The 25,514-nt window shown below is 34.1% G+C and overlaps 1 protein-coding gene across 4 annotated transcripts; it reads left to right on the top strand.

Moving 5' to 3' along the window:
• Positions 1-4,982: 4,982 nt before the first annotated feature.
• Positions 4,983-24,779, top strand: LOC137237808 (uncharacterized). 4 transcript variants are annotated; one of them, XM_067761998.1, is made up of 4 exons: positions 4,983-5,032; positions 22,576-22,893; positions 22,981-23,348; positions 23,403-24,779. In XM_067761998.1, the coding sequence occupies exons 1-4, from the start codon at positions 5,022-5,024 to the stop codon at positions 23,984-23,986; spliced, it is 1,281 nt and encodes a 426-aa protein (XP_067618099.1). In that variant the 5' UTR covers positions 4,983-5,021; the 3' UTR covers positions 23,987-24,779. The 4 variants fall into 4 exon arrangements, with proteins under 4 accessions (XP_067618099.1, XP_067618119.1, XP_067618110.1 ...); XM_067762018.1 differs by lacking the exon at positions 4,983-5,032 and adding an exon at positions 21,146-21,281 and having other exon boundaries at positions 23,403-24,778; XM_067762009.1 differs by lacking the exon at positions 4,983-5,032 and adding an exon at positions 21,147-21,357 and having other exon boundaries at positions 23,403-24,778.
• Positions 24,780-25,514: the final 735 nt, after the last annotated feature.

Below are 25,514 nucleotides of genomic sequence, written 5' to 3'. Positions count from 1 at the left end.
TTACGTGTATAGCATATATTGTTGTCTGAGAAAATCATAGATACCGGTGGTATATATAGTATATATCTCATACAACCGATTGTTCAGATAAGAAACTTTGCCCAATTTCTTCCCCATTTCAACAGCTAGAAGCTTCAAATTTCACCAAATGCTTACGTATATAGCATATATTGTTGTCTGAAAAAATCATTGAGATCGGTGGTATATATAGTATATATCTCATACAACCGATTGTTCAGATAAGAAACTGTGCGCAATATCTGCCCCTTTTTAACAGCTAGACGCTTCAAATTTCACCATATGCTTACGTATATAGCATATATTGTTGTCTGAAAAAATCATAGAGATCGGTGGTATATATATTATATACCCCATATAAACTCTAATTTTTGCCCCCTTTTTACGGCTAGAAGCTTCAAAATTCATCAAATTTCATCAAATAGTTACGTTTACGTCATATATTGTTGAAATACGTGATTCGTAGTCATAGTTTTTACACGCAGACCACAAAAAACCTGAAACTTTGGATCCTCACACAAAGTACCTACATGTTTTTTATTTTATATTTTTCTTAAAAATCGTTAAGGTATGTAGATCTGTTCACTATATATTTCTTATCTTATACATCCGATTATTCGGAGATTACGAGCGGGATAAAATTATTGTTCAGCCCCATTCATGAAAGGTATGAAGTCTTCGGCACAGCCGAAGACAGTCGCGTTCTTACTTGTTTATTTTATATTTATCTTAAAAATCGTTAAGGTATGTAGATCTGTTCACTATATATTTCTTATCTTATACATCCGATTATTCGGAGATTACGAGCGGGATAAGATTATTGTTCAGCCCCATTCATGAAAGGTATGAAGTCTTCGGCACAGCCGAAGACAGTCGCGTTCTTACTTGTTTATTTTATATTTATCTTAAAAATCGTTTAGATATGTTCAAATTTCACCAAATGCTTACGTGTATAGCATATATTGTTGTCTGAGAAAATCATAGATACCGGTGGTATATATAGTATATATCTCATACAACCGATTGTTCAGATAAGAAACTTTGCGCAATTTCTTCCCCATTTCAACAGCTAGAAGCTCCAAATTTCACCAAATGCTTACGTGTATAGCATATATTGTTGTCTGAAAAAATCATTGAGATCGGTGGTATATATAGTATATATCTCATACAACCGATTGTTCAGATAAGAAACTGTGCGCAATATCTGCCCCTTTTTAACAGCTAGACGCTTCAAATTTCACCATATAATTACGTATATAGCATATATTGTTGTCTGAAAAAATCATAGAGATCGGTGGTATATATATTATATACCCCATAAAAACTCTAATTTTTGCCCCCTTTTTACGGCTAGAAGCTTCAAAATTCATCAAATTTCATCAAATAGTTACGTTTACGTCATATATTGTTGAAATACGTGATTCGTAGTCATAGTTTTTACACGCAGACCACAAAAAACCTGAAACTTTGGATCCTCACACAAAGTACCTACATGTTTTTTATTTTATATTTATCTTAAAAATCGTTAAGGTATGTAGATCTGTTCACTATATATTTCTTATCTTATACATCCGATTATTCGGAGATTACGAGCGGGATAAGATTATTGTTCAGCCCCATTCATGAAAGGTATGAAGTCTTCGGCACAGCCGAAGACAGTCGCGTTCTTACTTGTTCTTTCTACTTTTTGGAGACGTTTTAACGCCATATTGTAATTTTCAGGAAGCGACACGTCATCATCTTTCCACAAAAGTCCGGAATTGACTTGGTTGTTTCTTCAAGTATTTTTTCGGCCCTAACATCACTAGCAGATTTTATTTCAGGCAAAGCATAAATAAATAGTAAAGCAGATACTTGTTTTTGTAGCTAACACATATCATTTTCTTCAATATGCACATGACAAATGGTAGTGTTGTCCTCCCTATTCTCATTCGAACCAAAAAGTGTCCATCCTAGCTTTGTCTCGTGAGCCACATAACCTTCAGAAAAGTTTACAACACACACAATACACCTATTAAGATATGTGGTACAGCGTTTTTAAAACTCTCAAAAGGGATATTGCTTAAATTTTCAGATGTTTGCTTAAACTCTTCGGCGCATAAACTCTGTGGGGGGTAGAAGTAGTTGCTTTATTATACGCACATATTTCATGTCAAATCGTGCTGACTCGTGTGCGCTAGACATTTTAACCTACACTTGCTTTGATGCTTCTGTTGCCGTTTGGTTATCGACCCACTTTAAGTGCAAAAAATTAGTTGCACCTTTCAAATATATTATAGTAGAAACGTCTAAATTGTGTGTTGTCAAAATTAAGTTCAAAATTGAATTGCCTTCTTTATTAAACAGTTATTTGTTTTATACAAAATTTCTATATGCTAAAATACCTACTTACACAAATACTTATGAACTAAGTGTATTACATATATATATATATATATATATGTTCAGTTCCCTGGGAACTACAATCTAAACAAAATGGAATTAGTTGTGGGAAATACAACGTAAGCTTAAATAAATTGTGGGAATAATGTGTGTGCCAGTAAAGGCTTGTGGTGAGCATTTAGTCAGCTTTAAATCAGGCATGCTTAACGAACGAAACGATATCATTTCGTTACGATAATCAACGCTAATAAACGAAACGAAGTCACTTCGTTTCGTTTATTAACGTTGATTATCGTAACGAAATGATATCGTTTCGTTCGTTAAGCATGCCTGCTGGATATAATTTTACACCTTATAAGTTTATATGCTTTCATGAGTCCCCCTAATGTAAAATTATTTTTTCTATTGATATTTTCTATTCTACAGGTAATTAATGTAAAATTTTTTTTTCTATTGATATTTTCTATTCTACAGGGTTAAATTGAAAATATTTTCATTATCGATATGTTCTAATTTATAGGGAGTAAATGTAAAAATATTTTTCTCTCGATATTTACTACTTTAAAAGGAATTAATGTAAAATTACTTTTCCTATCGATATTTTCTACTCTAAAGGGAATTAATGTAAAATTACTTTTCCTATCAATATTTTCTATCCTAAAGGTTTACATTGTTATTTTCTAGTCTAAAGGATATTAATGTAAAATAATTGTTCTTATAAATGTTTTCTATTCCAAAGGGCCCTATATGTATATCTACTATCTCACTTAACTAGGCATAAAGGATCATATTATCTAAAATTATGACCTCTCTAAAAGGCCAGATTTTCCTAGACGAAAACGGTCAAACAAAGCGTTTGTATTGGTAGTTCATTTCAAATTAAAATTAAAACGTATAGAATAAGCGGCCACTGTGGTGTGATGGTAGCGTGCTCCGCCTACCACACCGAATGCCCTGGGTTCACACCCCGGGCAAAGCAACATCACAATTTTAGAAATAAGGTTTTTCAATTAGAAGACAATTTTTCTAAGCGGGGTCGCCCCTCGGCAGTGTTTGGCAAGCATTCCAAGTGTATTTCTGCCATGAAAAGCTCTCAGTGAAAAACTCATCTGCCTCGCAGATGCCGTTCGGAGTCGGCATAAAACAAGTAGGTCCCGTCCCTCCAATTTGTAGGAAAAATTAAAAAAGAGCACGACGCAAATTGGAAGAGAAGCTTGGCCTATAATCTCTTCGGAAGTTATCGCGCCTTACATTTTATTTATAGAATAAGATGATGGTTACAGTCATCATCGGCTGAAAATTGACATTGTTCTAAAAAGCGAAGAAGGTACAGTGGAGGCAACAAATTTTTCATATCTTTTTTTATACCATTTTTCATATTTTCGAGCAATATTTTTATCTGATCTTGTGTGTCATGCGATTTCTGCTGGCCACCAAAAACAGGATCGTTATGATATTTATGAAGAATTTCTTTCTTTTATTTTGTCGACTTTTGTCACATGCATAACTTCTGCAATTATTAGATCTTTGAGAACTTGGGTACCTATTTTCTTTTTATTTTTATTTTTAAATTTGCTTACTCGAGTATTCATTATTATTGACCAATTTGTCTCCTAGGGGACAACTGTCTTTTTCTCTTACAAGTCCTAGATTGCCGGCATTTGTGCAGTATGTGTACATCCTGGTTAAATATTGTCCGAAGTCAATCTCTTCCTCAACAATCAGGTTGCTTATATTTATTATGCTACAAATTTTCTATCCTTTGGGATGAAAACGAGCGCGACTTGTCAAATTGCAAATTTATTTATTTATTAAGCGCTTTATTTATAATAAGGTTCTTTTTGTGACTCTTTATTTTCTTCATTCTTGTTGGTAATATTGTTATTGGCTGGTTTTCTGTTCTATTAGACTTTTGCATAGTTCCACCGACATAAGATTTTTAATCAGGCAATTTTGTGAGAAATTATTGTGAATTTTGATATTACTATTACTTCATGATTATCTTTGATTTGTTCAAATCAATTGCCCGTGATAATCCAAACCGAAATTATGCAAATTCTTGATTTTCCAGTGTACTTAGGCAGTGCTGATGAAGCTGTCTCTACTGTTAATCGAGGCATTTTGAGGGTGACTGTTTGGAAAGGGATTTTAAATAATAAGGTTTTAAAGCTGATATTTACATTTTGTTCAAATGTAGGTAGCGTTTTGGTTAAAATAAGGTTTTAAATACGCTCTTGAATCCTTTTTAGCTGTCTAAATTTAGTTTTTATATAATTTTTGAGCATCATAGCTTGTTGGGTTTGCATTACTTCACGTATTTTTTATTCAACAGCACCGCCTTTCGGCTTATATACACATTGCAATTTCTTTTCATTGTAAACCTTCTCTTCTCATTATACCACACAAGTGTAACAACACGTTTTTCTTTTCCAAAGCAGTGGCGATTTTAATTTAATCGGTGGACAATGAACAAGCGAATCATATTCTTATGTGTAAGACTGCGAAAGAGATTGCAGAAAAGTTGTCCAATTTGCATGAGAAACGTAGCGAGGTGCGCATTATGAAACTATATGAGGAATATTTTTCGTTGAAAATGACTGAGGGCGAATCAGTTGCGGCGTATGTGTCAAAGGTGAGTAGAATGGCACATGAAATCGAAGACCAAAGTGAAAAACTATCTGAGAACATTAAAATAGTGCGGATCATTAGCAGTTTGATGCCCAAATTTCGTAATTTCAAGACATTTTGGTACAACATAAGAGACGCAAGAACGTTGGATAGTTTGATGGCTCGTTTACAGCTGCAGGAGGATCAAATGAACAAAGTGGATGATACACCATCAGATGTGGCTTTCAGTGCGAAATTCAAATCAAAACAACAGCGGACTAACAAAAAAACGTCAACATCGATTGATGAGCTGAAAAATAAAACAAAGTGTAACAAATGTTATGAAATTGGACATTGGAAGCGTGAATGTCCGAAGCGCGGTGAAAAGTTTGCCCAACGCAAAATGGCTGGCAGTGATGTTGCATTTTGTGGCAAAGTCGGTGATTGATTCCCTACGAATTTTGAGAATATTTCGATTGCTGATTCAGGTGCAACAGAGCACATGATAGGTCGCATTGAATGGTTTACAGATTATAAGAAGTATGAAGTTGAGCGACTTGTACAAATAGCAAATAATGACCGTTAATTGATTCATGGTACGGGAACAATTTTAATTGAAGCAAACGGTTAAGTCAAATGGCTACATAGACAGCTTAGGAATGTGCAGCATGTTCCTGAACTGAAGCAGAATTTGTTTTCAACCGCATCCGCCACCTCAAAGGGATTTCAAATGGTGATTTCTCATGATGGTTGCAAACTGACGGATGTTGATGGTGAAATATATGCTGTGGGTGTGAAAGATGACAGTAAGCAATTAAGAATGGTATTTAGACAGAGAATTATTGAACGAGCGTGCGCTGCAACCGTCACGTTTAAGCAGTTGCATCATCGGTTTGGGCAACTGAATGTAGATGCAATAAAACGTATGTGCAACCAGAATTTGATTGAAAGTGTCACATTGTCGAGTGAAACAAAATTTTTGAATTGAATTTTTTTTAAATATTTATAGTGATAACGTAAAATAGTAGACCAAGCAAGAAAAATTAAAAATTAGTAAAAATCCGTCTTGTGATAGGAAACTACTATGTATATTAGTATTATATATTCCATTACAGTCAATATTTACTCTGTACATGATGCAATTGTTAAAAAAAAAAAGACGATGTGGTCCTATTTCCGGAAAACTTTATTTATTCAGCTTCTAGCTTTCCCCCAGTTCCTCCCCCCTGGAACCGCGCATGACTGAACGCTATGGTTTTCGCCAGAGGTTAAAGAAACCAAGCCGTGTAATAGAAAATTGATATTCAGCTGTAGTTCTAGAGCCAAGCACATACGAAGATGCGATTCATTCAGAAGAATAAACTGGTGAGACGCAATTAAATATGAGTTGTGTTCACTGAAGAAGAATTCGGCATGGGGTTTGGTTAAGCGTCCAAAGAACCACAACGTAAAAGGAAGTCGATGGGTTTTTAAGCGAAAATCGAGTGTGTCCGGCCCAATTTTCAGGGCACGCCTAGTTGCAAAGGGCTACTCACAAAAAGAGGGCATTGATTATGGGGAAACATTTTCTCCAGTGGTGCGCTACGATTTTATTCGACCTGTTCTTGCGATCGCCGCAGTAGAAGTCTTGGAAATGGTGCAGTTCGACGTGAAGACAGCCTTCTTAAATGGGGACCTAGAAGAGGAAATCTTCATGGAGGTTCCAGAGGGACCTGAATTTGACGATAAGAACCTAGTTTGCCGCCTCAAGAAACACCACTGGAAACATTTTCTCCAGTGGTGCGCTACGATTCTATTCGACCTGTTCTTGCGATCGCCGCAGTAGAAGACTTGGAAATGGTGCAGTTCGACGTGAAGACAGCCTTCTTAAATGGGGACTTAGAAGAGGAAATCTTCATGGAGGTTCCAGAGGGACCTGAATTTGACGATAAGAACATAGTTTGCCGCCTAAAGAAAAGGACTAAACAAGCATCCAGAGTGTGGAAAAAGAAATTCACAAAATTCTTGAACGATTATATCATGATCCAATCGAAGGCAGATCCATGTGTGTAGTGTTACATCAGTTTGGTTACATCAGTTACTTCGTGACGTAGGCTGTGCACAAGAAAGCCCACCGTCACTTTACATCGACAATCAGAGCGCAATTAGACTTATAAAAAATTCGGAATTTCATCAACGAACAAAACACATCGATGTTCGACTACATTTTATTCGGCAGCTATACGAGTCGAAGAAGATTTCGATTTACTACGTTTGCAGTGAAGACCAATTGGGCGATGTTTTTACTAAGCCGCTAACAACTCAGAAGTTTATCAAAAATGTAGAGATGTTGGGAATGAAAGACTTGAAATAATTAGTGGGAGTGTTGAATTTGAATTACTTCACGTCTTTATTATTCAACAGCACCGCCTATCGGCTTATATACACATTGCAATTTCTTTTCATTGTAAACCTTCTATTCTCATTATACCACACAAGCGTAACAACACGTTTTCCTTTTTCTCATTAAATTATATTAAAACTATTTTATTGTTTTACTATAACCACTGAAATCCAATATAGCCATTGCGATGATCAACAGTATGAATACGCAAATCAGAAGTGCCAACCAACCATCTGGAATGTTTAGAATATTTTTCATATCTACCTCAACTGGTGGTTCATATTTGTCAATTCTATTCTCTGTTACTTTATTTCCAGAATTTCCTGAATTTTCCTTCCCTATTTCATATCCGGCTATTGCTATCAGAATGCCGTTTGCCAATTTTTTCCACCAAGACATTGTGACAAGAAGAAATTGCCTGATTTTTTGAAAAAATGCCTAATTTGTTAATATTCCCTTTTTTAGGATTTTTCAAAAGGATCTTGACGGTTTCAAATTTCTAAATTGGCATTCTAATTTAGGGTTTAATAAAATGCATTTATATGATTTTTCTGCTGTAGTCTTCTCTTCTTCAAATTTCTTGGAAATTTCTTCCCGTTTGCTCATTTCTGTTCGATAGAAAGAAGGGAAGTAAACGTATCAAAGCTTCCTTTAAATACGGTTTTGTACGCTATTTTAAAATAAGCTATTTGTTTCCCTGTTAAATAAGTCGAAATCTTAATATATAAAAAAACACGTGTCACACAATTGAGGCCAATGGACTCCTAAACTACTGAACCGATTTTGAATTTGTTTTTTACCCCATGTGTAGTTTGATCTAACTTGAAATATAGGATGGGTGACTGGGTGACTAGGGTCCCGAGATATAGGCCAAAACGTGGACCCGGGTACCCCTAGAGTGTGTTTATAGAATATGGATATCAAATGAAAGCTGTTTATGAGTGCTTTAGTAGAGGGTAATTTTCATACCCCTGGGTGACTAGGGTCTCGAGATATAGGCCAAAACGTGGACCCGGGTACCCCTAGAGAGTCAGACGGAAAAAGCTTATTAAAATGTATGCAGATTGGCCAAATTTAGGGCCGGACAACGTCTGCCGGGTCTTCTAGTTTATTTATAATTTTCAAATTTTTTATTTTTAATTGGGAAAACTATTCGTATCATCCTCATGGTTTCTCCTCTCTGTTTTTTGGTTTTTTATGTCTTCTATTGTGGGCTCTCTGTTCATCCCAATTATTTTCCAAAATTTCTTTAAAAACTTTAATTCCTTTTTATAATTTATATCTTCAATTTTTAAGGTATCATTTTCGTCCCAATTAATGGGGTTTTTAAAATATATTTTGGGCATTCCAATTTACTCTTATAATTTACAAAGTTCAAAAGGATTTTTTTTCACAAACTTCTTGTTAGTGTTTCTAAGTTCCTTTTTGAAAAAAATCTACGTTTTATTCTTAACAAAGTTTTAAAAAAAGTTTCCTATGCAGAAATTAAGAGTTTCTGCTACTGGTTGAGCAGCCGTGAGGCTGCCAAAATAAGGCTAATTATACTTATTAAATGCTGACAGTCGTAATAGTTGCAGATTTGTATGTAGTGAAATAGTATGCCGCCAGTCGGGAAAATTATAGCTCTTTCTATTAAAGCCCGGATGGATAAGATCAAAATGTTATTCCACTTCTCCTATGCGTGTATTATTCTGCCAGTCATGTTGATTATTGCACTCTGCAATTATGCTTGCTGCCAGTCATTTGTTAACATTGGCTTTTTGATTTACCACTGATTGTTCAAGTCCTTAACTTGTTAATTTTTGCTGAGTGTAAATTTCTTAGTTCTGTTGATAATGTTAAGTCGCTTGCATCCTTATGTAGACCTCCAATGAAGTCATCAGTTGTATCACCTGAGTGTGCCTTCGAAATTGCTTTATGAGTGGGCAAAAATACTTCCAAAATAATATGTCATCGAGCTTAAGTTGATGTGTGCATTGCGTTTCGGGAGGACCCCTCTTTTTTTATTAATTATGCTTTATATTTAGTAGACTGTTCCTTAAATAGCAGTTTGCTTATTATTAAGCAGGTCTGGCAGGATCCTTTCAAGAGTTTAGCAGTCTGCATCAACATAGCAATCTGCTGATAATACTTGAGCTGACAGGATCGCCATATAGTAATAATGATGGCGTCCGGCTAAAGATGTTTAGCAGACTGCTTCTTAAATAGCAGTCTGCTTATTATCAAGCAGGTATGGCAGGATCGCCATATAGTAATAACGTCTAAATGGTGTGTTGTCAAAATTAAGTTCAAAATTTAATTGTCTTCTTTATTAAAGAATTGTTTCTTTTATACAAAATTTCTATATGCTAAAATACCTACTTACACTAATACTTATGAACTAAGTGTATTACATATATACATATATGTTCAGTTCCCTGGGAACTGCAATCTAAACAAATCGGAATTAATTGTGGGAAATGCAACGTAAGCATAAATAAATCGTGGGAATAATATGTGCGCCAGTAAAAACTTGTGGTGAGCATTTAGTTAGCTTTAGATTGAAATACCATAAGCTTCAAGTTACTAGACAATGCGTGGCGTACTGTCGTAGCGCAAGTCAGAATATATGTGTGTACGAATGAATGAATAAATATGTAAGAGTCAATGAATCTCAGGCCATACCAAAGCGAGGCAAAATATATGTACATATGTACAAATGTATGAATCTCAAGGCACGCTACAATATACGATTGGCTATGCGTTCCTATAACAGTATAACCTTTGACCCTGCGTCTATAAAGGTCATTACTTCTAAGCTGCCTTTTGGTCCATACAGTTTTACCGGCAAAAATGTAAGCAAGGTACCACATACATTGCCTTTTTGCAAGTCAGCCTTTTGTTTGTTTATTTTGCGTTTATTGTTTTATTGATTGCTCTTTTGACATTCACTAACAGTTGCCAAAGCTGATTCTCTGGGAGCGGAGTTGCTACCATGTAGGTTTGCTATTGTGTGGTTATGGAGTAATTTATGGTGGTATTTACGGTAAGCTGATACACCACATTCACGCCGGCGATGACAATTTTGCATGTTGTTGTTTGTAGAAAGGCAAAAAAAACAACCTATTTATTTTTACAACTTCCTAACGTTTATCATAATCTGCATCTATGAAATTAGTACACTGGTACAAATTATGATTCGAATTAAAAACTGGCATCTTTGTTTTTCTTCACCTGTCATTAACATTGGTCTTGTACTTGTATTACATTTTTATGCAAGCTGAACATTGGTCACTTTTCTGCGGCGCCGGAAAACTCTGACAATTCTCTCAATTTTCGCAATGGCTGTTGATTAAACGACGGTGTCCACGTTAATTGTCTAAAGCCTATGCTATACTAGGGTTCATAAGATGAAACACCAAAGAGTTCAAGGATCCATTGACTTTAAAAGCGCTATATGTGTCTCCACTCATGAGCCGTCTATAATATTGTTCCGTAATTTGGAGTCCCTATTATGTTTTACACATTCAGAAAATCGAACGTGTCCAAAAGATATTTACAAAATTCGCATTATGTAAACTTCAGTGGCATAGTTTCCTCCCTTCTTGTGATGGGAGGCGTAAGCTACTAGGTTTGCAGTCCTTGCATGAAGAAGGAAATATTTCTTAATTATCTTTGTATATAATATAATTAATAGACGCTCTAGAAAATTTGTTAATTTTATATAATCCTCCTCGTAGTTTAAGGATCGTTCGTATATTTGAAAGTACAACGCATTATACGAACTATGGTTATAATGAGCCAATTACTAAATGTATCAAGCTTTGTAATACTTTCTCTAATTTCAATAATTTTAATTTGAATATTGAGAGGTTAAAATTAAATCTATTTTTATTATTTAATTAATAATTAGCTAAGAAAGTTTTTATACTCAGCGTGCTTTGCACGAATAGTATATTAACTTTGATTGGATAACGGTTGGTTGTACAGCTATAAAGGAATCGAGAGAGATATATCAAAATCATCAGTAACGAATAAAAATTTGATTGAGGCATGACCGCCCGTCCGTCTGTCCGTTAACACGATAACTTGAGTAAATATTGAGATATCTTCACCAAATTTGGTACACGAGTTTATCTGGGCCTAGAATAGATTGGTATTGAAAATTAGCGAAACAGGATAATAACCAGGCCCACTTTCTATATATATAACTTTTTGGAAAACACAAAAAACCTGATTATTTAGTAAATAATACACCTAGAATGTTGAAATTTGACGTGTGGATTGATATAGACACTCTTGATAAGAATTTGGGCGTGGCGCCGCCCACTTGTGATAAATCAAAAATCCTTAAACTTATCGTAACAAAATTCAGCAGAGAGGTTGCATTTACTAAAAGAATGCTTTGAAGAAAACTTAACGAAATCGGTTAAGGACCACGCCCACTTTTATATAAAAGATGTTTAAAAGGGTCGTGGAAGAATAAAATAAGCAATATCTTTGCCCAAAAGAGCTTTACTATCAATGGTATTTCATTTCCCAAGTGTATTTATAAAAATAAATATGAAGAACTTCAGATTTAAGAAAATGGGCGTGGCATCGCCCCTTTTATGACTAAGAAATTCTCTATATTTCGGGAGCCATAACTCGAAGAAAAATTAACGGATCTTAACAAAATTCGGTACACAAATTTTCCCTAGAGCGGGAAATATTTCTAGAAAAAATGGACGAGATTGGTTAAAGATCACGCCCTCTTTTATATAAAAGATTTTTATAGGGGTCGTATACGAAAATAATAAGCTATATCTTAGCGAAAAAAGCTTTTTATCAATAGAATTTTACTTTCTAAATTAAATTATAACATTAAATTGGAAAACACTAAAATTTTTGAAAATGGGTGTGGCTTCGCCCCCTTTTATTACTAAGCAATTTTCTATGTTTCGGGAGCCATAACTCGAAGAAAAATTAACACATCGTAATAAAATTTGGTACACAAATTTTCCCTATAGCAGAAAATATTTCTAGGAAAAATGGACGGGATCGGTTAAAGACTACGGCAACTTAGATATAAAACAAGTTTAAAAGGGTTGTAGACTAGAATAATAAGCTATAACTTAGCAAAAAATAGTTTTGAATCAATGGTATTTCACTTATCAAGTTTTATTGTAAGAGGAAATGGGGAGACATTTTTATAAATGGACGGTGCCACGTGTTATGTAGAAAAGTAATTTATCTGAAATGAAATGTACAATTGAAGCACACGCTGAGTATATAATCTTCGGTTACACCCGAACTTAGACTAACCAACTAGTCTGTAAGGATTGAATTCTGTAGACTGTATTAATAAATAAATTAATTAATTAATATAAGTATGTGCAATGCAATACTATATGCGTGTAGGAAACAAAAATATTCAATTTATGTTGTACCTACATATGTGTGTTATTAATGCTATTTGAGCAATGTGTAGGGTATATAAATTCAATCATATGTGTATAGTATGTGTGTAAAAATTCAGTGGGGGTGTATATATTCTTAAATATAATGAAAGGTATAGACAAAAAGAAACAAAATCCAAAAATAAAACTGCTATTTAAAACTTTAAATTTTCCCTTTTGACTGAAAACCTAAAAAAAATATTAAATTGTTCAAGGTTCGATTCGAGCTCAAGGCCAGAACAATAATTTTTTTAATGATAATTATTGTTTGCTGGGTAGAGCTTTTATGGTCGTTTTAATAAGTGTACTTTGTTGTTTTTCTTTGACGCGTTTCGACGCTTACTGCGTCATCATCAGAAAGCCGTTTTTATTTGAAAATATATCAAATATATAAACATTAACTACTTTATCCAACAATAAACATGAAAATTTTATCTTGACAATTGTTACTTACATTGATTGTTTAACTAATTGTAATATCACAGTTTAAAAACACACATACATATTTACATATTATCAAGTAGCACTGATTTGCGCTTGTTTCTTTGCTCTTTGTACAACTGCAGTATAGATGTTGCTTATATTGTTAGCGTCCTCTTTGAAATTCATAACCTGGTGTATTTTTTGTTGTATTCTTAAGCTCTCCAAAGTTAGACGTGTTTTTTCTCTTTTTTCTATGTCTAATATTTGTGCATGGTCAAAATCCGCTGTATGGTTACTCTTTGTAAGGTGCTGTGCGAGAGCCGTTGTCATCTTCTTATTTTTCGCATCTGTTCTGTGTTCATTTAGCCGTATACGCAGTTGTCGTTTTGTTGTGCCTATTTAGTATTGATCACATTTTTCACCTACTTTGCCATTACATTTTATTTGATATACTACATTGTTCTGTTGCTCTTTTTCCACCGGATCCTTTGTTTTTGTAAAAATATTTCTTAGAGTGAAGTTTGGCTTGTGTGCATAGTTCACATTTTTAATTTGCATTATTTTATGCAGATTTTGGTTGTCCGTTAAACCCGGGATAAATGTTACTCCGATGTATTTTTGGTGAATTTCATCGGATTTTTGTGTTTCCTTTTATCTTCGCGAATTTTATTTGTTACATTTTCTATTAATTTGTCAATAAGCTTGTGTGGATAGCTGTTGTTGTACAAAATTTTTTTAATCTATTGTTTGTTTTCTGGCATAAACTCGTGGTCAGTGAGTAATATTGATTTTCTAATTAGGTTCTTCGCTGTGTTTAACTTTTGTTTCCACGGATGGTTCGAATGGTAATTAATTATTCTCCCCGATGCAATGGTTTTCGTGTACCATTTCGTTGTACATTTTCTATTTTTATGGATTACTTTTAGGTCTAGGAAGGCTATTTCATTTTCTTGTTCTATTTCCATTGTGAATTTTATTTTAGTATGCTGTGCGTTCAATATTTTCAAGATGTCTTCCGCGTCCTTTTTCTTTATAATTGCGAATATATCATCTACATACTTTTTTATACTAATATAAGCAACATCTATACCGCAGTTGTACAAAGAGCAAAGAAACAAGCGCAAATCAGTGCTACTTGATAATATGTAAATATGTATGTGTGTTTTTAAACTGTGATATTACAATTAGTTAAACAATCAATGTAAGTAACAATTGTCAAGATAAAATTTTCATGTTTATTGTTGGATAAAGTAGTTAATGTTTATATTTGATATATTTTCAAATAAAAACAGCTTTCTGATGATGACGCAGTAAGCGTCGAAACGCGCCAAAGAAAAACAACAAAGTACACTTATTAGAACGACCATAAAAGCTCTACCCAGCAAACCATATAGTTTCAAATTGGTCTAAATAAAAATAGTAAAAGTGATAATTATTGTTATTTTTTAATTTTTCTAAATTTGAAAAATTGCATTTTGTTTTTGGAATAGTAAGTAGAAAATTTTTTCAGACAACCTGCCATAGCTGCGCAGATAGATCCATTTCGAAGGGTGCTAAGCCTTCATCATCAGTACGCTTTAGGCATGCTGCGCTAACCATTCAGCTATACAGCGGTGGTTTGTTTGACTGGCAAATTTGCTACTTCTATTCCTTTTTACCAACTATATTTATTCAGTGTTGCGCCATCTGGTGGAAATCACTGATAATGCTGGATTTTTGTTTATTGTCAATTACTTTGTTTGACATTCCCAAGTGTTCATGGTTTATTAACAATTGTTTTTTGTTTTTATCGGCCTATTGATAAATGATTCAAGGTTCGATTCGAGCTCAAGGCCAGAACAATAATTTTTTTAATGATAATTATTGTTATTTTTTAATTTTTCTAAATTTGAAAAATTGCATTTTGTTTTTGGAATAGTAAGTAGAAAATTTTTTCAGACAACCTGCCATACCTGCGCAGATAGATCCATTTCGAAGGGTGCTAAGCCTTCATCATCAAATTTAGAAAAATTAAAAAATAACAATAATTATCATTAAAAAAATTATTGTTTTGGCCTTGAGCTCGAATCGAACCTTGAATCATTTATCAATAGGCCGATAAAAACAAAAAACAATATTAAATTGTATTAAAAAATATAACCCAAAATCGATAAGATTATAGATTATATAGATAGTAATAAAACGTTAACACCAATTGCCTCTACGGAAAATAAAGCGCAAAAGTAAAAAAAAAGCTTTTAAAATATATAGGAGTATATATACTAAGTCCTATAGAACAAAGTTTACCTCAACAAAAAAAACTAAATTACGACTTAAAGAAATGGGTATTATTTAAAAACCCTTCTGTTAAGAAATTTTAAAATAGCCTACTAACTGTGTAGCTAAATTATAACAATATAATTTGCAATTTTAATTTCTTAAAACTTGACCTTTAATAAAAAAAAAATATGCAGATGAAGTTTTTAATAAAGATTAAAAAATTAGAAGTCTAAACTGGGGTGTGTTTGGTGCTGCCTTGACGAAGGTTTAGTGAAGGTGATTACGTCCGTCACTATGTATCTAGCGTCACGTCCGTAGTCATGCTGTCCGTGGAAGTGTGGCACATCATATTCATGAACTGATTCCAAAGAGTGGATTCTACACTCCCTGCTCCTATCAATCGTGGCGACGACTGCAAACCTCACTTACTCCATGCTGGCTGGTGATCCACGGAACTTATCCTTAACTCCACAGTGGTGGTAAAATTTACCCTCTATTAAATTTTTTTTAACTCCTCTCTTATGGCGCTTCAGCAACTTGATTCTCCAAGTTTATTCTCATTTCGTTACTATTATTGATAAGTTGTGTTTTCGCTGTGAAAGTTGGAGCATGAGCGGAGGAATGTTGATACTGGTGTAAATCTTACTACTCCTCAACGTTTATGAAACTTTTTCTTAGAAAAAAATTTACTCTCACGTCAAGGCAAGCATAAGTTTTGAATATAAAAAATTTGATCACATGTCATACTTAAAGTTTCGTTATCATAGGATGAGTTGTACCACTCCTGCGTTTAAGTGTTAGGAAAAGATAATCTTTTATGAAAAATTTTTATCATGATTCGTTTTATTTTAAATTTCGTGTCGTATTTATGGATACAGATCATGTCAAGTTCAAACACACTCAGCGATTCAGTATTAGCCCAGTTATTTGAAGACGATGACGAATTCAGCGAAGTCGATGATGAAATTGTGGATCTAAATTTCTATATTGAGGATACTGACCTAAGCAAGCAAGATTCTGAATGTGATGGTGCTAATGAAGGCATTTTCGACGAGATTGAGGGCAGGTGTTTTTCTTCACACAAGTCAAAATGATGTAAATATATGTGAATCGGTAGTAAAATATTACGGTAAAAATTGGTTTAGGTGGTCTGCAATGGAAACAACACGAACAGTGAAAACTCCTGTACACAATATTGAACGGTTACCTGTGGCCTTACAACAAAAACCGGAAGCAGATCTATGTGGTTACTGGTCAAGAATTTTTGATAGCGATATTAAGAACATGATAAATATTAGAGCCCACAAATGGGAAATTGAACGCTAAATTTCTTCTATAGAGGAAAACTGAAGCAAAATGTCTTGATATAATTGAACTGAAAGCGTTTTCCGGAATCTTAATCTGTATTCAAGTCCAACCACGATGACACAAAATTTATGTTTTCAACTGATGGAACGAGGCGTGAAATATTTAGATGTGTAATGTATGAAGTAAGATTCCATTGTGGATAAAACAAGTGTGATAACTTCTGCATAGACGTCAAAATTACAAATAGAATGGGCCACCTGATTTTTATGTGACTATCGCTTTCTCATTCTGTATCTCTTTCTATAAACCGCTGAAGATAGCTTGCCCTATTCGCCGCCATATTGAACACCCTGTCAAAACGCTACAAAATGCGAAAAAGTACCCATATTGAACATCCTGTCAGGCAGTTGACGGATAAGATATCACACTTGTTTTATCCGCAATGCAAAATTCCTCTGTATTCTCAGTTGTCTAAGATTTGACAACTCTTCGAAAACGGGGAAATAGAAAGGATGAGGTCTGTCCTGTCAGGTCTCCTCCCATCCTCTTCGGCGCAACTTGCGCGAAATCATGGGCACCATACTGACTCCCCTTGCCCCGCGCAAATGCAGTACCTACAAAGCTTAGCCCTTCATCTTGAAAGAAAAATCTAGGATTTCATTCATACATTTCATACATATGTACATATTTATTGATAAAAAAATTCTTGTTTATCTTAGAAATCTTAGCGATAATGCGACTTACTCTTATTCAAATAAAAGCTTTACAAAAAATTGGTTTATCACGTCGTTTCGACAATTCAAAGTAACCCTAAATAAAGAACTTTTTATCTGGAATAAATAAAAACTGGAAAAATTATATTAATTCCGAAATAACCATAAAAACTTATAAAATAAAACAAGGGAATGATTTTTGCTGTGATTACTAATATAATTATTGATTTCCAAGGAATTTAATTCAACTTTGTTTTTCGAAGGTTTTTTTTTTGACATCCATATATAATCCTAAATATATAAATTCGGGTTCAACAAAAAATTACCTATGATTGAATTGAGCTAAATATTTACTTATTTATTCAATGTGAAATTGGAGCTTTTAGCCACATTTAATTAAAAAAAAAAAACAAGTTTATTTTTTAATTTCCGACGCGTTTCGACACATTTTCGTGTCTTCCTCAGGGAATCTATTTATTAAATACGAAAAACACATACGTTACAAATACAATAATTGATGATAATATTGAATATTACAGCACTTACATTGTTTAAACCAGTGGTTTTTGTCACATTACTTTAGACATATAAATACACATATTAATGGCAAACAAATATGAACACTGATTAAAAATCGCACCGACATTTATTACATTAAAATACCGTATATTAGCATCAAAAACAATGTTGTTCTTTTCACCTCCAGACATTGTTTGTTATTGACGTCGCATAGGCACAATTAATGTTATCAACGTCCTCTTTAAAGTTAATCGTTGTTGGTAGTTCTTGTTGTATGCGCAGCCCCTCTAGTGTCATCCTTCTACGCGTTCTGTTCTCCACATCAAGTATTGTTGCGTTGTCGAAATCAGCTGTGTGTTTGTTTTCCGTAAGGTGCTGGGCCAGTGCTGTGCTGTTTTTGCTATCTTTTGCATCTTGCTTATGTTCCTTTATTCTGTTTAAGCTCTCCGCTCTATTGATAATATGATTGAATTGACCAAATATTTACTTATTTATTTAATGTGAATTTGGAGCTTTTAGGCCGATTTAATTAAATAAAACAAGTTTATTTTTGAATTTCCGACGCGTTTCGACACATTTTCGTGTCTTCCTCAGGGAATCTATTTATTAAATACGAAAAACACATACGTTACAAATACAATAATTGATGATAATATTGAATATTACAGCACTTACACTATTTAAACCAGTGGTTTTTGTCACATTTCTTTAGACATATAAATACACATATTAATGACAAACAAATACGAACACTGATTAAAAATCACACCGACATTTATTACATTAAAATACCGTCTATTAGCATTAAAAAAAATCTTTGCTATTGACATCGCATAGGCACAATTAATGTTATCAACGTCCTCTTTAAAGGTAATCGTTAAAAGCATCGCAATCGCATAAAGTATTGTTGCGTTGTCGAAATCAGCTGTGTTTGTTTTCCGTAAGGTGCTGTGTTGTTTTTGCTATTTTTTTTATCTTGCTTATGTTCCTTTGTTCTCGTTCCTAGTGATCTTTTTGTCATGCCGTTATAAAATTTGTTACATTTCTCTCCATCGTTGTTTTATTTAATTAAATCGGCCTAAAAGCTCCAAATTCACATTAAATTACCTAGTTTGAAGCAAACAAAAAATAAGAATTACAAATGATTTATGAAAAAAACTGCATAAGAATAACTATTCAGTGGTTAATTTCTTGGGGGATTGCTTTCTGACCACTCCCTAGTTTAGTTGCTTTCAACTAAAATTTTAGACAAAATACTAAAATTCGAAATATATTTTAAAAAATAGCATTTCATAGGAGCAAACTAACATGCAACAGCTTTGTTTAATGCGACCAGGTTAATCTCTGTCCTATCTCAAAAAGTACAAAGATGTGTGTAAAAGCAGAGTAGCAAAACCCAAAAAGATCAGTTTAGGATATCAAAGAAAAACAAGTAAAGGTGTCCAAGTTCGGGTGTAACCGAACATTATATACTCAGCTTGAGTTTCAATTGTACATTTCATTTCAGATAAATTACTTGATAAGTGAAATATCATTGATTCAAAACTATTTTTTGCTAAGTTATAACTTATTATTCTAGTCTACGGCCCTTTTAAACTTGTTTTATATGTACGTTGCCGTGGTCTTTAACCAATCCCGTCCATTTTTACTAGAAATATTTTCTGCTATAAGGAAAATATATGTACACAATTTCATTACGATATGTTAATTTTTCTTCGAGTTATGGCTCCCGAAACATAGAAAATTGTTTAGTCAAAAAAGGGGCGGTGCCACACCAATTTTCAAAAATTTTAGTGTTTTCCAATTTAATGTTATAATTCAATTTAGAAAGTAAAATTCTATTTATACAAAGCTCTTTTTCGCTAAGATATAGCTTATAATTTTCGTCTACGACACTTTTAAAAATCTTTTATATAAAAGTAGGCGTGGATCTCGTCCATTTTCTCTAGAAATATTTCCTGTTATAAGGAAAATTTGTGTACCCAATTTTATTATGATCCGTTAATTTTTCTTCGAGTTATGGCTCCCGAAAAATAGAAAATTGCTTAGTCATAAAAGGGGCGGTGCCACGCCCATATTTTTAAATTTGAAGTTTTTCCTATTTATTGTTATAAATCCACTTGGGAAATGAAATACCATTGATATAAAGCTCTCTTTTGCAAAGAGATGGCTTATTTTATTCGTCCACGACCCTTTTAAAAATCTTTTATATAAAAGTGGGCGTGGTCCTTAACCGATTTCGTTAATTTTTTTTTCAAAGCATTCCTTAGAGTAAAGGCAACCCCTGTGCCGAATTTTGTTGCGATAGGTTTAACGATTTTTGATATGTGATTAATAATATTTGTAAAATTGATTTTATTACAAGTGCGCGGTGCCACGCCCATTTAAAAAAAAAAATTCTAATTTTTATCAAGAACCCCAATATCAGTCCACACGTCAAATTTCATCATTCTAGGTGTATTATTTACTAAATAATCAGTTTTTTTGTGTTTTCCAAAATGTTTTATATAATATAAATCATCCGATTTCGCCAATTTATTCTGGGTCCAGATAACCTCGTGTACCAAATTTGGTGAAAATACCTCAATATTTACTCAAGTTATCGTTTTAACGGACATACGGACGGACGGACATGGCTCAAAAAAAATATATATATGGAAGTCTATATCTATCTCGATTCCTTTATACCTGTACAACCAACCGTTATCCAATCAAAGTTAATATACTCTGTGCGCAAAGCACGCTGAGTATAAAAAATGCATGTATAATTGCAAAAAATGTATACTAGAGCAGTTACGTATACACGTATATTTTCTCATGACTTTTGCAATTCCTCTATTCTTCTTTTAATTTTGAGTACATATTAAGGTTTGCATTTTAGTATATGTATATACATACATGCACGCAGTATATGTATATACATACATGCAAGTACTACGATCTATACTCAGGAAAAATTGAAAGAGTTCAGAGAGTCTTTACGAAATATGCTTTATATAAAACTAAAGGCTCCATTACTGATACTTAGCATAGACTTGACTTGACTTGGCGGAAACTTGGCAACTTAGCAACGATTATACTCCACTTAGCGCATACAATCTGGCATCATAATCAGCTGTTTTCTAGCTGTCATTTTATTGTGAAATATTTACTACAAAAAGTGATGATTTTTAAACAAAGTTAATTTTTAGTACTACAATTAATTTATGAGTGTAAAAATTGTTTGAAACAATCAGTAACCGTTCATTAATGGTAATAACTGATAGTGTAGTTCCGTAGTGGCATATTTTTGGTAGAAGCCATCATTGCCGATTTTGTTTGACCAAAGGTACACAAATATTATTAATCGTGCAAAAGTATAAAGATTAGTGGTAATAGTCTAGTTGAGGGGTCGACTGCTAATACGCTACCAAAAATATCGAGTGAGGTGTCCAAAAGACGCGAATTAATCTGGAGAACAATAATCCGAAGGCGGAAAAGAAAAATTGTATCTCTGTCCGGAGATATTTGCAGATGAAGTTGGCGATTTTCATGTAGTTGTGGTAATGTTGTTGAACCCACCAAAAAATTGTCAACATAAGTGTTTTGCGAGGATATAGTTTTGGTCTCCAAACCGGTGTTGGACCCACCCAGGGTAATTTTTTATAAGCGCGGCCGAAGGCCTCCAATGCAGGAAAGTGTTCTGGAGGGACCCGCGGGTAATTTTTCGGTTTTTCGTTAATATCTTTTGAACGAGTTAACATTTTTATTTTCCGCCTTCGGATTATTAATACTGATGTCAAGACGTATCGTTTGACACCTCTCCCGATATTTTTGGTAGCGTATTAGCAGTCGACCCCTCAACTAGACTATTACCAGATTAGTATAAAGAAATAATATCTAATATTAAAGGAAGGAATATATGTGTATTAATGTGCATCATGTTTCCAAACCTACAAAAAAGATGGAGACTGTTCCTTGTGCTTCACTATTCTTTCGACATCAACTTTATATTTTAATTTGGGTAGTAGTGCAGTTTAGGGGCCCACCCTAAAGTTGGGCCAAGATTTTCGAGTGAGGTATCAAAAGACGCGTATTAATCTCGGGAACAATAATCCGAAGTCGGAAAAGAAAAATTTTATCTCTGTCCGGAGATATTTGCAGTTGAAGTTGGAGATTTTCATGTGGTTGTTGTTGTGTGTACCCCCAAAAAAATTGTGGACCACCGTGGTGGTAGCCACGGCTATACACCCGGACTTGGCATGGCGTAGCCCAGGGTTATTTTTCATAAGCGCGGCCGAAGGCCGCCAACGCAGAAAGTTGTTCTGCGCAAAAATACTATGGTTCCCAACCCCGGTTTCGGAGGTACCCGCGGGTCTTTTTTTGGGTTTTCGTTAATATCTTTTGAACGAGTTAAAATTTTCATTTTCCGCCTTCGGATTATTAATACTGATGTCAAGATGCGTCGTTTGACACCTCTCTCGATATTTTTGGTAGCGTATTAGCAGTCGACCCCGCAACTAGACTTTTACCTAATATTGATTTAATAATTATTTCGTTCTTCAAGGTCTACATACATTAGCAAGAAAATGGACCCAGACGCTTTCCTGGATTTTGCCTTTTTAAACGTTATCCGTATTTACCAACAACAGCAGGCATCGAGAAGAATCCGCCGGTGGGCTGTCCACCCAGCAAATATGGATCGAAACACCAACGGATATTTTGCAAGGGTGTTCTTAATAAGTAAGGAAGATGACGATAAGCTGTTCGGCCTGACCAGAATGCGTCGCCCAATTTTCGACTTGCTTCTTAGTTTGGTTAGGGGATTTCTTGAAAACCCCAAGCAGCAAATTTGTGCTGAAGAGCGTATAGCTATAACAGTAATGTAAATGAAATCTGCTTTTCATACATATATACATAATATTAAGGATTAACGAAAAAGTACATTCACATTTTCTTTTTTTTTTGTTAGGTATCTCGCTCACGGAACTTCTTTTGAAGTTATTGCCTGCATGCATAAGTTAGGAAGGACCACTGTACGGAATATAGTGCTGGAAACCTGTGAGGTATTATGGAACGTTTTATCTCCAGTGTACCTCAGTGAACCATCCACGTCACAGTACCTGGACATTGCGCAAGATTTCCTAAGGCTGTGGAACATTCCAAACTGTGTGGGAGCTATCGATGGAAAACACATCGCCATCAAATGTCCCAATAATTCAGGGTCATTATACTTCAACTATAAAAAATTTCATAGTATAGTACTAATGGCTACTTGTGATGCAAAATACACATTTACTTCCGCTACTATTGGAAGCTATGGTGGACAAAGTGATGGAGGTAGTCAATCCCATTTTAAATGTTTTTAACTTATCTGATTTCTTCTTTTTAAAGGTATTTTCCAGCAAACCGCGTTTGGTCGTTCACTGCTTCAGAACAGTTTGCCATTACCTCCAAACGCTCCTCTTTGGAATGGTTCAGGTGTGGACTTCCCTTACTTTTTTGTAGGCGATGCAGCATTTCCTTTGAAGGAGAATTTAATGCGTCCTTACCCTGGGAATCAACTACCACATATCAAAGCCATATTCAACTACCGTCAATCTCGAGCACGTCGAGTAATTGAAAATAGTTTTGGAATTTTAAGTGCACGCTGGCGTGTTTTACATAAACCTATAGAGTCTTCCCCGGATCATTGCGAGATAATAGTTTTAGCCTGCCTAGTCCTACACAATTTTATCATGCTCAATGACCATCATCGCTGGTATTGTCCGGATGATTTTGTAGATACGGACAACTCTGAGCAAACACAAAACGGAGGATGGCGTATTGATGTAGAGATTGCAGGTGGCCCATTGCCTTCAATTACGTCATCTCGACGAAACGCTTCCACGGCTGCATTCCGTCTCAGAGATATTTTAGCTGATTATTTCATTAATCAAGGAGCAGTTCCCTTCCAGAACAGGTTGAGTCAATTATAATGACTTCCTATGGAGCTTCTGAAAAATGTGGATACGGCCAACTTCACCTCTACGTCAACACAAATTATACTAATACAATGAAAATATACATCTAAGAATATAACTGAAAAGTTTTAAATATATTTATATTAATGAAAATCAGTTACGATCCCTGATGTGTATGACCTAAAAATTGATAACTATTTTTATAAATTCAAGACCGAAATAACTATTTTGTAATAAATTTTTACAAAAATTATTATTTCGGTCTTAAGGGCGAAAAATTATAATTAATTTATCCTTTTACTTTTATTATAAAAGTAGAAAATAATAGTTTTAAATTTTTTCTTTTATAAAAGTCAAAATAATAGATGTTTTTTTACCTTTCCCCTAAAAGTAAAAAAAAATATATAGTTTTTACTACTCCAAAAAGTAAAATTGTTTTCAATTATATTTGACATTTATACGAAAAGTACTTTTAACTATTATTTTTGACTTTTATAAAAAAATTAAAAAAATTACTTTTATATTTGAAATATGCGCGTCAAAAGAAACAGGGCTATTGTTTGTATTACACGAGTTCGATGCCACTAACAATAATCTTTGTAATTATTGTTATGAATAATTTTTCTTTGACTATAAAAATAAAAAAACCTTTCGAAAATAAATATTAATTACGTTCCCTGGAAAAACTGATCTCATAGAAATAAATATCACCTTCAGTAAAAATAGATATAATTTTTATTATTAACAAAACTAAATGTAATGACTTAAAATAAACTATGTTCATTTAATTTAAAAAAAAAAAATAAAAATGTATATGGTAATAAATTAAAGTTAAATATAATTCAAAAAAATAAAAATAAAATAGTGTTCACTGCTATTATGTATATGGACCTGCAAAGCCTTTATTCATCAGGCTCCAGCTGCAGGTCCATCACTGCCGTTGTTATCACTTTAATAGCCTTTGCTTGGTTTCGCTCCCCCATCTCGCTTATGGCAGCAACAATCATGTCACCAAACGACCGCAGCCTTCGGTTTTCTCCCAAGCGCTCCCTTTGCACATCTTTGAAGAGCTGGCACACTTCACGGAAGTCTTCTTCACAGCTCTCCTGTTGCCTCTTTCTTTTTGATGTTTTTGGCGTGGACACCACTAGGTCAACCGAGTCAATACCCGTGTCTCCTTCGACTAATTCTTGCGTAAACGGAAGCGGCGATGGTGGAGGCGGTGAAAACAGCTGCGACTCCTGTAGTGACGGGTACCCCTTCAATATATTATTGGAGCATCGTGTTCTAAAAAAAAAATATATTTTATTATTGTATTCAATATATTTAATATAAAAGTACTTACGGTCTTGGAGTCACGTGCGCCTTTAAAAACTCCATATTTGGAAATAGATACCACCTTCTGTGTGCAGCTGCAGCACTTCCGGAAGGGGCATCAAGATTGCGCAACTCTCTTGTGTAGCGCTCGCGTAGTGTCGTCCACCGCTTGCTACACTGATCTCCTAAATTAAAAACCTAATATTACGCAACAATTAAATTACTC

This window comes from Eurosta solidaginis, chromosome 1, assembly GCF_040869045.1.
Source record: "Eurosta solidaginis isolate ZX-2024a chromosome 1, ASM4086904v1, whole genome shotgun sequence".
NCBI lineage: Eukaryota > Metazoa > Arthropoda > Insecta > Diptera > Tephritidae > Eurosta > Eurosta solidaginis.
This window is presented reverse-complemented; position numbering and strand designations above follow the sequence as displayed.